The sequence below is a fragment of the Aquila chrysaetos genome, chromosome 12, assembly GCF_900496995.4.
Source record: "Aquila chrysaetos chrysaetos chromosome 12, bAquChr1.4, whole genome shotgun sequence".
Lineage (NCBI taxonomy): Eukaryota > Metazoa > Chordata > Aves > Accipitriformes > Accipitridae > Aquila > Aquila chrysaetos.
In genome coordinates, this window is record NC_044015.1 from 9803663 (window position 1) to 9817905 (window position 14243).

A 14243-nucleotide genomic window follows, 5' to 3' on the forward strand; every position below is an offset into this window, starting at 1 on the left:
CCTTTCATATGTTAAAGTGGGGTTGTTTGGGGTTTTTTTGCTGGAAAGGAAACAGCAAAGATTTAGGAAAGTTCCACCAATACATAGAGTTTCCAGGGAGCAATGTTTGCCCCCTTGGTGAAGAAGTGATCAGTGCTGGTAACAGCAGCTCTGTAGAGCTGTAACAATTTAGGAGCCTAATTGAGGGATCCGAAACAAGACTGAGGCTCTGAAGAATTTAATTCCAAGATCGTTGTTTAGCATAAAAATAGCTCCCCCCCCCCCCAAATGTTTTAAAGTATGAGTTTTTAAAACCTATTTTAAATAAACATGTGCAAGGAGTAATTTTTCTCCCACAGATCACACTGTGCACTCCAGCAATGATTATGCAATGCTGTCTTCTGTTTTTGCTTTTATCAACACTTGGCTTTAACAATAAGGAAATTCTAATAATGTTATAATTATAATTAAGGCAACTCTAATGGGATTTTGTGGACTGTGATTGGCATCCCAAGTACAGCATCAGACAGAAAGGGGAACATACAAGGGACAAATCTCCAGGACACCTTCAGAATTAGCAACCATTTGGGTAATTATAAAGCTCCATTTTATAAAGAACCAGGAAACAAGATTAATTTATAAATCAGTTTATTTACAGATTTTGTTCTCTTAAAGTACATTTCAGTTACCAAAGATATTTACACTGGTGTACACAGGGACCACCCTGGTTATTTTACAGTTCTTAATTACAAAAAAAAAAAAAACCAAAAAAAAAAACCAACCCCAAACCAAAACAACCCTCCACATCCTTGGGTCTGTCTACTGTGCAAAGCTGCTCTGGATGTGAACATTAGCTGAAACTGGCCCAAAAACCAAGTTACCAGGTTATTTACACATACACAGTAAACAGGTTTCTTTTCAGCATCTCCACAACACAGTACACAGGGAGACGGAGCCTCCCAAAAGGCGGCTTTGCAAATGTATATCAAAAGGCTCTGCAAAGTCAAGGAAAAAACTAGTAAATGCAGGTTAATTACAGTATTCCTCTTTCATCTGTATATAATTTTGCATTTAACATTTAAATTACAAATAAGTTCAATAGTTTGCTTTTCTCCATTTTAGTTGATTTGTAAACACTTCAGATGCACTAAATACCTTATAAGATTCAACTGTTTCTCTGCTGAAAAGTACTTTATTTTCCTAATGTTCTTAATGTAGTAAAGGGATTATGAAAGTCAGAACTGCATGCAGTTCCTCACAGAATAGTCACTTAAAAGGTCTCTATCACTGTGCTACTGAAGATCTTCTGCAGGTACACACTTATTCAAGTATTGCAAAAAGCTAAGGCCACTTTTTCAAGAAAGGAAAGTGAACAAGATGGGATTTTTTCAATCCCTCATTCCACCTTGTGAGCAACAAGCCTTTTCTGAAAGGCAGAAGTACTGATATTCCACAGCATGGCTCAGGAAGCATCCTGCTGTGAGAGAGGTACTCGCACTGCTTGTCCTCTCAAGCCTGGGCTTTCCCACCTGGCATCAAGATCCTTCCAAAGAGGGAACCGCATCTCCCCAGTGATGACAGCCACTACCCCGAACAGCTCATGGGTCTCAAAAAAACATCTCAGCCTTGAATCTTCTAACGTGGTTGCACCAAGATAACAAGGACCCAGAAATACCATCTTGTTCTTACAAAGGGAAGGTTGGGGAGAAGAGACAAATAGAGAATTCAGCCTGTTTGTGTGACTCCAGGCTTCCCCATACCTCCTTGTTACCAGCTGCGACCCAGACAGACCACTACTTCATCGCGGTAATCATCAGCCCACAAGTACTCAACACACTCGAGGTTTTGAGCATACACTCAACTCAGCAACTCAACACACTTGAGGTATTGAGAAGATAATTCATGTACGTTCAAGTCTTTTTAGGGTTGCTCCTAGCAAGGATTGCTACCAAAAATAAATGGTGATGTTTGCAAAGGAATAAAGCCATTACTTAGACACAGCTTCCTTCTGCCCAAACAGCTGTAAAAATAGTTACTACTTCTGTTGAGGGTACCAAACTAGCACTATCCAAGTCAGCAAGACAACAGGCATACAGTCTCCAATGGTCCCTGGTACCCTGGCAGGCCAACCGTACAACCTTCTTCCTGCTGGTGGACAAACCAGAAAAGCCCTGCCAGCCCCGCAGAACAGCCGAAAAGCCTCGGGGATGCAGGGTGACCTACTCAACACTGGCCACAGTATCTACGGAACAGAAACTAACTTTGTTTCTCTGATACTCCAGCTACAAACCTATGCTGCAGGTTTCTGCCTTCTTTCCGTAATTGCTACCCATAAAAATCGCAATCCTTGCTATTGAAAAAGGTACACCCAGGAAAGGGAATCTGAGGTGGTGACCCAATCAGTGACACCATGCTGGTTAAATGTAGCAGCTTTAGTTTGCTTCTATCTTAAGCATTCAAGAGTTTCCTGGTTCAGCATAAGGACATTTTACGTGGACAAGTGAATCACTTAGGAAAAAATGCTGAACAATGTTCCACCAAGACCATTTGACTTCCAGCCAGCCAGAAGGGCCACTACTGCAGGACAGACATGCATATGCCCATTGGAGGTGTTCCTATACACCATTACCTCCTCCTTGTTCTTCCGCTCATTAAGCTCCCATGAATATGGCTCACCATTAACTCACAAGTGAGGTGCTGGCAATACTACATCTGAGAATCTACATGGACCTCTGACAAATCCAACGTTTCCCAGTGCTGTCCCTGAAGAATTACCAGCTATGTGTCATTGTGCAAAATGCAAATATTCCAATGATAGCTGTCAAAAAAAAAAAAAAAAAAACAAGGTGGAAAAGAGAAAACAGAATGGAGCAGTAGCAGAGGTACGTACAGCAGGAAGCCCAAGAACCAAGCAGATGAATGAAATGGTACAGATCTCCCCGCCACACCTATTGTGGGCTGCAGCATCTTTGGGGCACCTCTGAGGGCTTCAAAGTGTCTTTCTGCACTCCAATGTGTCTGAAGAATCTGACTCTCCTCTGGGTCTTGTCCCAGGTTAGCAAACAGGGACATCCACTATTAAGGCATCAACGTTTGACCCCAGATTGTCTGTGTTCCTCCAAGGAAAACACAAGAATGGGAGGGACAGGTTAGGAACAAGCACTCAGCAGAAGGACACTGCAGTTGAACCCAGCACCAAATCAACCACGTAACAGCTGCCCATGGCCTAGAAGTTCTGTGAAAGAAAGGAAACAGATGGAGCAGGGAATTTTCACATCATTTTTCAGCTCAGCCCCCTCAACTCTCCATTGTTTCTGAACCAAGTGTGGTGAAGCGCCATTCCTAGTCCTGCCTTCGCATCCCACCCCTGGTCACTGTGGTTTGGTTCTTCATACCTTCCCCTCCCTGTATCTGCCTTGAGAAGCTGGAGGTTTTGTGCAAAGAATACAGGGCTCTGGAAGTTTCCAGAACAGATGCTTTCTCAAGTTCGGCTGTCCCAAAACATAAGACAGTGCAGCCAACTGCACAGGACACTCTCCTATAACCCACTTAATAAATTATCTGAAAATAAATAAAAAACCCACAAGCACAAAACATGCAGACAGTCAAGCACTGGACACCGCTTTCTTTGGTGAATACACTCTGTTCTCTAAATTTTTCAAGTAACAGCTTCTCTGATTTATTAGGTGACAGTAAAGGAGGAAGCTGAGGGATTGAAGGCCAAATTTTTGTGAGGAAATGTTTTCCACTCCTGCATGTCTCGTGCCTGAGAAAATCCTGAGTATCTATTATCTAGGAGCAGCTGGTGCTCCAGGAAGAGAAGTGCTACATGGTAGGAAGAAAGTTGTCCACGGGCTCATCTTTCACACTTGACATTAGGCGGCCTTTATCTTGCTCCACCTCAGGACTGAAGCAAGCTACGTAGGAAAAGCAGCAAGAATTCTTTACTTGAATACAGAAAGCAACACCATCTAATTTCCCTGGACTAGTTGGCACCATACTTGGCACCACATCACAGAAGAAAGATGAAAACCAACTTCACAGAGAAGGGAATTAAATGGGCTCTGGAGCAGAAGAAACTGATGCACATTGTTAGGGCTGCAGGAGAAGACGTGTTAAGATTATAACACTGTTCAGTACGGTAAGTCTCCATTTATGACTAAAACCTGATCAAACCATTTCTTCTTCAAGTTACTCACATTTCTAAAGACAAGACGAGTACTGATGGCTGACAGCCATTCCAGCAAAACAACCAATATCCCAACTTAACCCAACCCTTTCAGAGAACAAGCTGACCATGTCAAAGCCCCAGGCCATAGCCCCAGACAGCTGCTGACAGTTATGTGGCATAACTGCATTGGCACACGAACAGTCTTGAGCGCTTCACAATGCAGCCTCGAGTGAGGGATCAGCTTGTTCCAAACAATAAATCTGGTGCAAGGTCTCTAGTGGCAGCGGATGCAAATTCAGGTTCCTTTAATCACATCTGAACTGCCTTTAAGCCCCACGCATGGAAGTCCAGCAGCAGCAGTTGCAGGGTGGAGAGTACGTCAGGAGTCAGAAAGACCCATGACTCAGTGGTTACGTAGCTGTAAGTTTATTTTCAGCACTGTCAGACAAGCAGCAATCTCCGCTGTTTCTCATTTATCTGGTTCAGTACGTCAACAGTGTCTCTGATTAAGGCCTCGAAGATCCCATCTGCCAACTGCATCTTTACACACAGTTCATCCTCGTCATAGTTCACCCACTGTGCTTCTTCCTCATGAAGTTCCTGCACCTTGGAGGGTAGAAAGGAAAAGGCAATACAAACATTACAATTCTGTTGCTCTAGGATAATATCCCCTGCTAAGTTCCAGAAAGAGTCCCAAACAGTGCACATCTGCCAACAACGTATCTGTCTTTGTAAGAGATTACAGGAAACGCTTGGAATAGCAAAATGAACACAGATCTATTTGAACCAGACTATTTCACTGTATGAATGTTTTCTACCTTTCACTGTAGTACCCATTTTAAAGGATTTCATATTCCTGCACAAGTTTTTCACTTGAAGGAACTCAGCTAATGGGATATTCTTGGCCAACAGCAGAAGCTCCATTAAAAAAGTCCCTAATTGTGTATTTGCAAGAAGCTGATTCCATGCAGCTTAAACTGGTAGGAAATCATGCAAAGGCCTTGAACAGGGGAAGGAGAAAAAGAAAACATTTTACTGCAGTTCAGTTTATTCGAATAAGAATTAGAAAACCTAAAGGAAATAACTAACTTTTCTTGTACAGGAAGACAAAATGCTGGCATGTGTTGTATGATAGCATTACAATTCATTTGCACAAAATACTCCATGCTTCATTATTACAAATGGAATTTTGTACCATTACATCTAAAAGAGTAACTCAAAGTGTATTTATTTCCTTCTATTCCTAAACGGTTGACAAGCAAAATCCTGTTTTACTGGTCACTAGCAAATAGGTGTAACAGACAGAAATATATAATTTCATTCAGCAAATCAAGTCTTATTGAGAGTCTCCTCAAAGTGGATTTCTCCAATTAAACTTATTAAAAATTTGTCTAAGTGACCACTTCAGTATTACAGATACATCCTAACAAAGATCAAACTTTTGAGAAAAGAAAGAGTAGATGCAAACATCACTCATATTAAAAATGACAAAGAAAACCTGCTGAAAGCTCTTTCTCTGCTCAGCTTCAGCAGAAAGCTCCCCTGACTGTAAATCCTACACTCAGAACTCAAAATACATTTACACTGTCCACACAGACAAGTGGGCCAGACACCTACACGCTGCCAAAACAAGGTTAAAACATACTGAAAATCCACATATCAATATGTAATAGTGTCATTATCTAAAGAGGGTACAAGAGCTACAGCCCCAACACCCTCTCTCCCTCTTTTGCCTGAAGCTAAACCACCCAGAAACATGTCTGTTTTGAAGGTGACAGCTGCTATAGCATAATGATGATTCAATAACCAAAACACAGTATGAAGCCCAAGAATGGGCTGCTATGGGAACCCCAGGGAACCGGCACTGCTTCAGCATTTGTAGCCATGCATAAGGCTTCAGTTACACATGGGGTTTCAGTCTGACAGCTCCTTTCTCCCTCTCTTAAGAGAGCTCAGGGAGAGGGGCAGGGATCACATCCTGCAAACAGCTTTGGAAGGGTCATGCTACATGCTTACAAATCTCTGCACTACCCCAGCAAGGTGAAAAATAATTTAAATTGAATGCTAACAAGTGGCAGATAATTGGGTGTAAATTTGCGTGGGGGTGAATGTCCAAAACAGACTTCCGAACTCTCAAGCAGAAGCGTGCTGCCTGCAACCAGTATGTGCTGGTTGTAAATTCTGATAAACCCTGGACTAAACAACAGCAGCATGTCACAAGTCTTCCCATCAATAAAGGGGAATATGATAGAAGCACCAATCTGGAGGCTGACCATATGTGGTGTGTCTGCATCACAGGCTATTTAGATGAGGAAAAGCAAGAGCTAAGGTTCACGAAAAGAAGAGGTGGTGCCAAAAAAGAAGGGTTCTCAAAAAGCAGAAGTGGTCTGGGAGAGAAAACAGGAGGTCCAAGGGGAGAAGGTGAAGATCCTGGCTGGAAGAAAGACCCTGGAAATGGGGGAAGATACTGGAGATGAAGGAGGTGGGTGGAGACAAATGCTGGGGGATGCCCAGGGACCTTGACCAATGATGTCCAAGACTGGTAACCAGGAGCAGCTGCACAATACCAACTGATGCGATTTTCTGCCTGACCCTCCCAGGCCAGCAGCAACCTCCCTGCTGGGAAGCAAAGTCGAGACCTGGTGAATGTAACACCGAGGGTGGGGGGAAGCGAGTAAAATAATTACGCAGGTTAAAAGCTCTGATCTCCCTGGCCTTTAAACAAACCCCAATATCCAGATCCAAACTAAGCTGCCGTTTATTCTGTCTGACCTGCAACAATATGATGGGACAGTTCCTTTACTGTGCTCCAGGAGGAAAAAGATACACATAGGATAAAGAAATGCCAGTAAAGGGAAGAGGATAGGGTAACTTGATCCAGGCAGAGAAAGGCTGGACATTAAAGAGCAGTGGAAAGATGAAGAAAGAAAAACAGTATCGGTGATTAATTTTCCTCTTGCCTCTATCATTCCCCCCTTTCTCAGAGGCACGGTGCACAATTTCCTTTGGCATTAGGAGGACTTCCTCGAGCATATTTTTGGAAAACTAAGAGAATGTGCAATTCACAGCTGCAGGCAAATCTTGTATATTGTGTATTCAGAACACATGTGGAAACTGCCATGCTGCTTTGCAGCCATAGCTGCAGACATCTGAGCCAAGGCAGTTGCGACATCTTTGCCTGGGAAAGGTTTGATCCATTTGTATTACCACAAACGGCTTCTAAGCAATGAAGACAGTTTGCTTACATTTGGTGACTATCGTGTCTTTCATGGAAATGGGCTTTGCATTGTCTTCAGTACATGCACAGCATTTCTCATGAGAATGTGCAAGAACTTAAAAGTAAAACTTCACATATACCAGGAATAAGTTCTCTATACCAAAGAGAAACTGCAGTTGGGCAATGTCAGAACAGTAGTTTTAATGAAACTGAATTCCATCCTACAGGAAAAGATAAGTAGTGACACTATGCAGAAGGCTGGGTAGTATGTTTTTTTCTGTGCACTTTTTTTTGTATGCATGCTTTTTTTTTTTTTTTTTTTTTTTAAACACAGAAAGAAAGAAGGAGGCATGCACACAAAAGAAAAATCAGGAGGTAACAAGGTAGTGTGATCCTGCTGGCCATCTAATAAATGTCACAGTACCCAAAAGCAACACTTAATATAATCTGAAGGAAACTTCAGAGAGTAAGTTAATAAGTTTTGATTTCTGAAGGTTCCCATTCAAAACCATGAATATCTGCAAAATAAACTACACTTAAGGAGTCACTAGATCATTTGGGAGACTGAAAAGAATAAAAATCCAGATACAAACTAGTGCTTTGGAAGAATTCTGGTAGGAGGAAGGCAGGCAGGTGCATTCTCACAGCCCTTCACTCTCAAGAGTACCTGGAAATCTTAAGACACACAACTGTGCATACAACCAGGCTTTGATTCTCTTCTTACTGTTGCACTCCCCTTGGGTTTAGATCTCGAGTGCTGCAGAAGTGGGCTTTCTGATTAAGCCAGCTTGATAGGAACAGCTTTGCTTTGTTGCAGAATTTCTGCATGGAGAGAAACATTCTAGCCATTAAGTCAACAGGTCAAAAGATCAAGTACTTTTCAGCACTGTTGGCAGGCTTCTCAGGTGTGAAAACTAAACACATAGGTTTGGCAGTATCAGGTGAGCTTTGCTTTCTCAAGCTCCAGATAAAACAGAAAGCGGGGTGGCAGGGAAAGCAATAGCTTAGAAAGTTCGCTCTGGCCTCATGCAAACAGATCAGCAAAACAGGGAGTTTTGGCTGAAGACCCAAGTGGAAAAAAAAGGGGTGGAAACAGTCTATTCTTAGCACCCGAACTTTAAATAAAGAGATATGAGGGTTCTTGCTGTAGTTTAGAAAAAGGTTTTGAAATGTGCAGGCAGCCCTGATGTACCGAAATGCAGCTCCTCAGCCTATGTGTACATTTGAGAATCTCCCACAAAGCACAGACAGCATACATGTGATAAAGGTGGCAGCACAAAGGGACATGAGAATAAGAAAGTAAGCACCTAAACGTTCCTTTAGCTTGATTTTAAACAAAGTAGCTTTTCATAAATGTGAACCTCCTGTACTTGTTTACTGAAAGCCAAGTTTTGCTGTAACTGTTAACAACTGGAGCAACTATCCAGCAGACCAGAGAACTCATAAGAAATCCCATTACAAATGCTTTCTGAGGACAGAGATGCTTGATCAAAGTTAACAGTACTGCAAAAAAGGAGAAGAGGAAGGTGGAGTTTTTGTCACTGGCAGAAAAACATGGCTAACTATGTTGGTGTCAATGCTGGAAAAGAGCAGATGAGAGTGAAAGTGCAACTAAAGATGCAGTGACTGGGGGAAGTAGCAAAGATCAAGGCAGAGCAAGGAGGTGAAGGACTAATCCATCTTGTTCTCCCCTTAATTTCTAGCGGGTGTGATGGCTGACTGCAGTCACCCACAGGACCCAGCATCACAGAGAGCACCAGCACAGCGCAGAGTGCTTCTATTACTGTGTCCTTTCCCCACAAGGCTGACCTTTGGTGGAGACAAGAACCACTGGCAATTGGGTTTAGTATGATAAACACAAAGACACATCCAGGGATAATCAGGGAGTGATTAAGCTGGGCAGAATAGCCTGGCACTTGCTCTATGCCTTCAGAAGAAACAAAAGGAGATTCACCAAACAGCCATGGCTCCTTAAGAGCCACTCAGCCATCCAGGCAGACAATGTCACTATTTGACAGTCATTGCCAATATGCTGGAGAAGGTATACAACAGACTCCACTTCCTCTTTATCAAAACCCCTACCCTAGTCATACCTAGCTCCTGGGTCAGATGTGCTTCATCTTCTCATCGAAGTCACTAAAAATACATAGTTGTCTCAATAGAAAATTCATTTGAAGGTTAGGTTTACTTGAAGGGGAAATGAAGAAACTGGGAAGGACCTGTGCTCAATATTTAAATGCAAATAACAGAAGCCTAAGAACGTTTACCTCTGCTTTAGAAAGATCATGTTTTATTTTAACAGTCTTTGTCTTTATAAGCAGTAAAAGAATGGGGAGAATCAATCAGCTTATACACGTACTCACATGACATCCCCTGCACATTGCAAGAGGCATATATTGGCTAAATCTTCACAAAAACTTGAAGAAAGCATTTTCAATTGTGATTTCTAAAGAAGCTTCTACAGCACCTAAACCTACCAAAAAAGTCTTGATTTCTCTTTCAGGAAATTGCTGTGTTGTACTACTTGAATATACTTAAAAAAAAATTTGGAAAACTCCAAAACTGACCTCTCTGTTTACAGCTACACCATGAGTTAGTAGCGGATAGGCAGCAGATACTGCACAGACCTGTATATCCACTTATGACCTTGGATTTGCGTTATCACAGAACTCATGACCTTAAGCACAAGTTGGAGGCTGACTAGGAGACAGAGAAAGCTATCCAGATACCTCATGTCTTATAGAGATTTTAATAAAACAAGGTAAGAGAAAATGAGCACTATGTCCTTAGGTTTTCAGTTAGAAGTTTCTCTGATAGCGTCTCACATTACAGTACAAGTTTGTTAGCAATGCCACTGAGACTGCCTTATTTCTAAAGCCTGGCATGCTGCAACCTTCACAGAGTTATTCCCAGACTTCAGCTAAAATTTTATTACCACATTCTTGTGAGAACAAAATAAAATTAAACACATTATTTATTAAGCCAAACTTGTCAGAGCTCCATTAATCTTTAATGTCTGGGTCTGCATGTAAATCGCAGACCCAATTGTCTGAACTTCAAACTTATTGCACCTAAAGCACTTTGGATGTCTTCAACTAGAACAATTTTTTTCCAGTCAGGAATCCTTCTTTCCAGGTATGGTTCAAAGAAATTAGGAAATTGGTACAGAAGCATAATAGTTGTACTATTAGTTCTCTCGGTAATCTAAACATAAGTCTTCTTTGTGCATGCTTTAACAGCCTCCACAACCCAGAATCAAGTGTATCCCAGAATCAAGTGTACTAGGATATACAGGTCCAATACATAGATACTCTATTTACATACAATTAAACCCCGGGGAAAAAGCCTGTGTTGGAAACCTTCCACTGATGTGCAATTAAGAGACCACACAACCCATGACTTGAAGTTACTTATATGTGTGCGTGTGTGGAATCAATTTCAGGTATAATTAAGTGAAGCATGGTGTTAATGACGACTCATATTCCCAAGCAGAACCTTCACTATCATTATAGCCAATAAAGATGTTAATCATCCTGCAATACAAGCCAACAAGTAACTTTCAAAAACTAGTACACAGCCAGACATGCTCTATCTCATGCAGTTTTAACACTGAACTGTCTCTGCCCCACTGGCAGCTGCATTCACTGGTTCATGTCAAGTACTAGAGGAAACACTTAGCTGTGGGTACCATCTGTCAGACTGGTTACCTTGTACTAGGTACTATCATGTCCCATACTGTCTCTTTGAAGTCTGCTCTTCTAACCCAATGACTTTTGCAACCTTTCAGTTGAATCTGGTTAGCAATGTGGTCTATTAAGTTCTCAGTATCACTGTCTCCAATTAAACAATATTACTTCAAAATAAAAACATTTTGAAGTAAATTAAGAAGGAAAACATATTCCCTTCCCAAAGAAAAAGTTTATTCTCTTTCCAGTCAAATATTTCAGTGTCTCCTGTAAATTCATGCTTTAAACTTTTGGGAGTGGCCAAATTTATACTCCAGTCAAATCAGTAGGCATGAACAGAGAATTCACTCAAGTCACCTTACTTCACTGGCACTGGACTTCTGTTTTTGTCAATAAGGTGCTCTCTAAAATTAAACACCTTCTATCAAGACCTCATGCACACTTTGTATTCTTTAAACAGCATGATTGAATACTGAAAAATATGATCATATGTCACACTTGAGTCTGGTGGACAGTATCTGACATGATTGCTTTTCATCCACTGACCAGTATATGATCCACTCGGTCTCGTTTTTTCCGCCCAAATTTCATCATCTTCTGCCAGTCTGTTTTGTGATTAGGCTCCTTCCTCAGGCTGAACAACTTCAGTACTTCAGCTGCAATGAAGCTCTACAGAACAGTAAAGGTGAGATTTATCACATTTGCACTAAGAAATGAAATGTATGCATGAAGTACCTACCCTAAAAAGTGACATTATAGAATGTGTAACAGCCTTCTGTTTAGCTAAGAGACATATGGTGTCTGCATGAAAGTTACAGTGAGAGTCTTTGAGGCAGCATTACACAGGCAGAACAATTATTAAACCCAGGAGTGGGGAAAAAAAAAATGACACCCACTGCTGTAACAATCTTGAGAACAGAAACTTTAAATTAAATGGTACAGCAAATAGGAGATTATGAAAATTCATTTTATGGGAGAATATTAAAGAAAAGCAGGGGGGGAGTTCAGTGTCCCTGTCCTGTGCCCCTGCTCTCCCCTGCCACATGCTTTTAAAAGTCTTCTCAACTGAGTGGTCTAGATACTATTTCTGTCTTTTCTAGACAGTTAACATGCTGTAACTTCAGCAGGTTAATCAAAATACAGCCACCCTTCCCCCCAGTTTCAGAAAAAACAGTACAGGTGGAAGTCTTCATTTGTGTCCTGATGAGCTGTATGGAAGGTTCTTTGTTGGGTGCTTTCAGGGAGACAGTTTTTTTCCAAATGTCCAACCCTGAAAGTTTAACCTAGGTCCAGTCAGGCTCTAGCTTTTGGGGGTTTTGTCCTTTCTTGAGCACTACCACCAATAACAGAAGACCTCCTCTGGCTTGCCAAATACAACAATGCCCTCACCAGTCAAATTTCAGGTCCCTCTGGGCAACTCCTGCTGTCCTCAGTGAAGTTGGCACAGGTGTGTCTGAATAAAAAAATCCAGCTCATCCCATTTGGCCCAACCCTACTATTGGATCCATGCCAATATACCCATACAGAGTTCCACTGAAAAATGCTAAAGCAGCAGTCTGTCAGCATACCAATTTTATAAGATCAAGGTCATCCTGGCAGTGCTGCACAGAGGACTAAGGTTTAAAAGCAACCAGTACCAGCCAAAAGGACAGGGAGGCAAATCTGTTGAATAAAAAAGGACCATTTTGACAAACTCCTTTTCAAGTTTGTAATCTCATTTCTCTCCTCATCTCTTGCTGGATACACCTGTTATGATCTTTTTAACACTCAGGCAAATGCCAGTACAATATTTTTCATCTCACTTTCCCAGCATGACAAAATTCTTCCTACCTTGATTTCATCCAGATCATTTGGGTCTTTTACTCGGCGAAAGTAAGCAGATGCAATCCTACATGGTTTCATCCAAATAGGCTGATTTAGATTAGGATCCTCAGCAAAGATTTCCCCAAAGATCTCTCTTGTTAAATCAAATACCACCTTAAAGAAAGAAGTAAAAGTTAAGGCTTCTGTTGTTCATGGTAAACATTCAAAGGGCAAGACCAAAATGCCTGAAGACTGTACCTTTTTATAAACCTGCTTGTTGATCGTGTCTGTATCCTGCTCTTTGAGGGTACTACTAAGATCTGTATGAAGGCTGAAACTTTGAAGATCATGACCCAACTCTTTCAGTTTCCAGAGTTCCTCAGCTGCTGCATGCACCATACCTTCCACCTCCACCGCAGTATGAGGGACTGCCAAAGGCTCCTCACATGGCTTTGTTGGCACTTTCTGTGGTTCTACCTTGGGCAGCACTGCTGGTTCCTCAGCTTGCTTCTGCTGAACCTTACGGGAACTCAGGCCATAGTCCTCATCAAACCAGTCTTGATCATCTCCCAGCACACTCAGGAACTCCCGATTGAGCTCCAGCTCTGCCAGTCTCTTGGCAAGCTCTTCTTGACCACTGGCACCAAACACTGGACTTTCCTGTGAATTAAGAGCCACAGAGTAAATATAAAAGTGGTGTCACACTGTTGTCTAATTCAGCTTACATTTTAAAATGCTCTACTGATGTAACTGGCGCTATATGCACAAATACTCAGAAAAATAATAAATAGCCCACGGTAAAATTATAAGTGTTTTGATTCAAATACCTGGGGTTTCTACCACTCGTGATGAATGCTTTCAGAGGGTTCCTACGGAGCTTAAAAGACTGTGCGTCCTGCTCACTGTCTGTCCTAATGTTTAACTTATGAAAGGCTGAGTGGTTTAAAAAACTGATAATGTGACATACAACTTTTCACTTCACTTACCAGCAGTCTTAGATCTAAATCAACAGCCTAAAAGCTTTTAGCAGGTGATGGCTGTTTTAGTGACTGAGCAGTGCTCACACTGGTGAAATGGGCTGAAGCTGTGATGAGAATATATTGAGATCAATGGCAAAGCAGACAGGTTTACTGGGATCTTCAGCAGAAAGGCCAAATCCTGTATCTGTATCATTAATGGCTGTTCTGAGGAAGCTTGAACTTCCACTACTCATGATATACTAGTTCAGTGGATAGAGCAGTCTGACACCTTAATGACCCTCCACAGCAACTAATTATGTTTGAGTATGATTATTTCGCATCAAGAATAGACAGAGGTAAGTTTACAGTCTATTGTATTTTGCCATTTTTAGAATAAAAACTAAGGGTAAAGATTAAATACAAATTGA

General features: G+C 41.6%; 1 protein-coding gene across 13 annotated transcripts in view; it reads right to left on the reverse strand.

The window, feature by feature from the left end:
• Positions 1-610: 610 nt before the first annotated feature.
• CEP350 (centrosomal protein 350) overlaps positions 611-14243 on the reverse strand; it is a 79511-nt gene continuing 65878 nt past the window's right edge. For all 13 annotated transcript variants that reach the window (XM_030031631.2, XM_030031635.2, XM_030031638.2 and 10 more), the window contains 4 exons: positions 13115-13516; positions 12884-13030; positions 11600-11722; positions 611-4756 (listed from right to left, as the gene is read on the reverse strand). In XM_030031631.2, coding sequence (XP_029887491.1) covers positions 4592-4756; positions 11600-11722; positions 12884-13030; positions 13115-13516 — 837 coding nt within the window. In that variant the 3' untranslated portion in view covers positions 611-4591. The remainder of the gene's footprint in view (positions 4757-11599; positions 11723-12883; positions 13031-13114; positions 13517-14243) is intronic.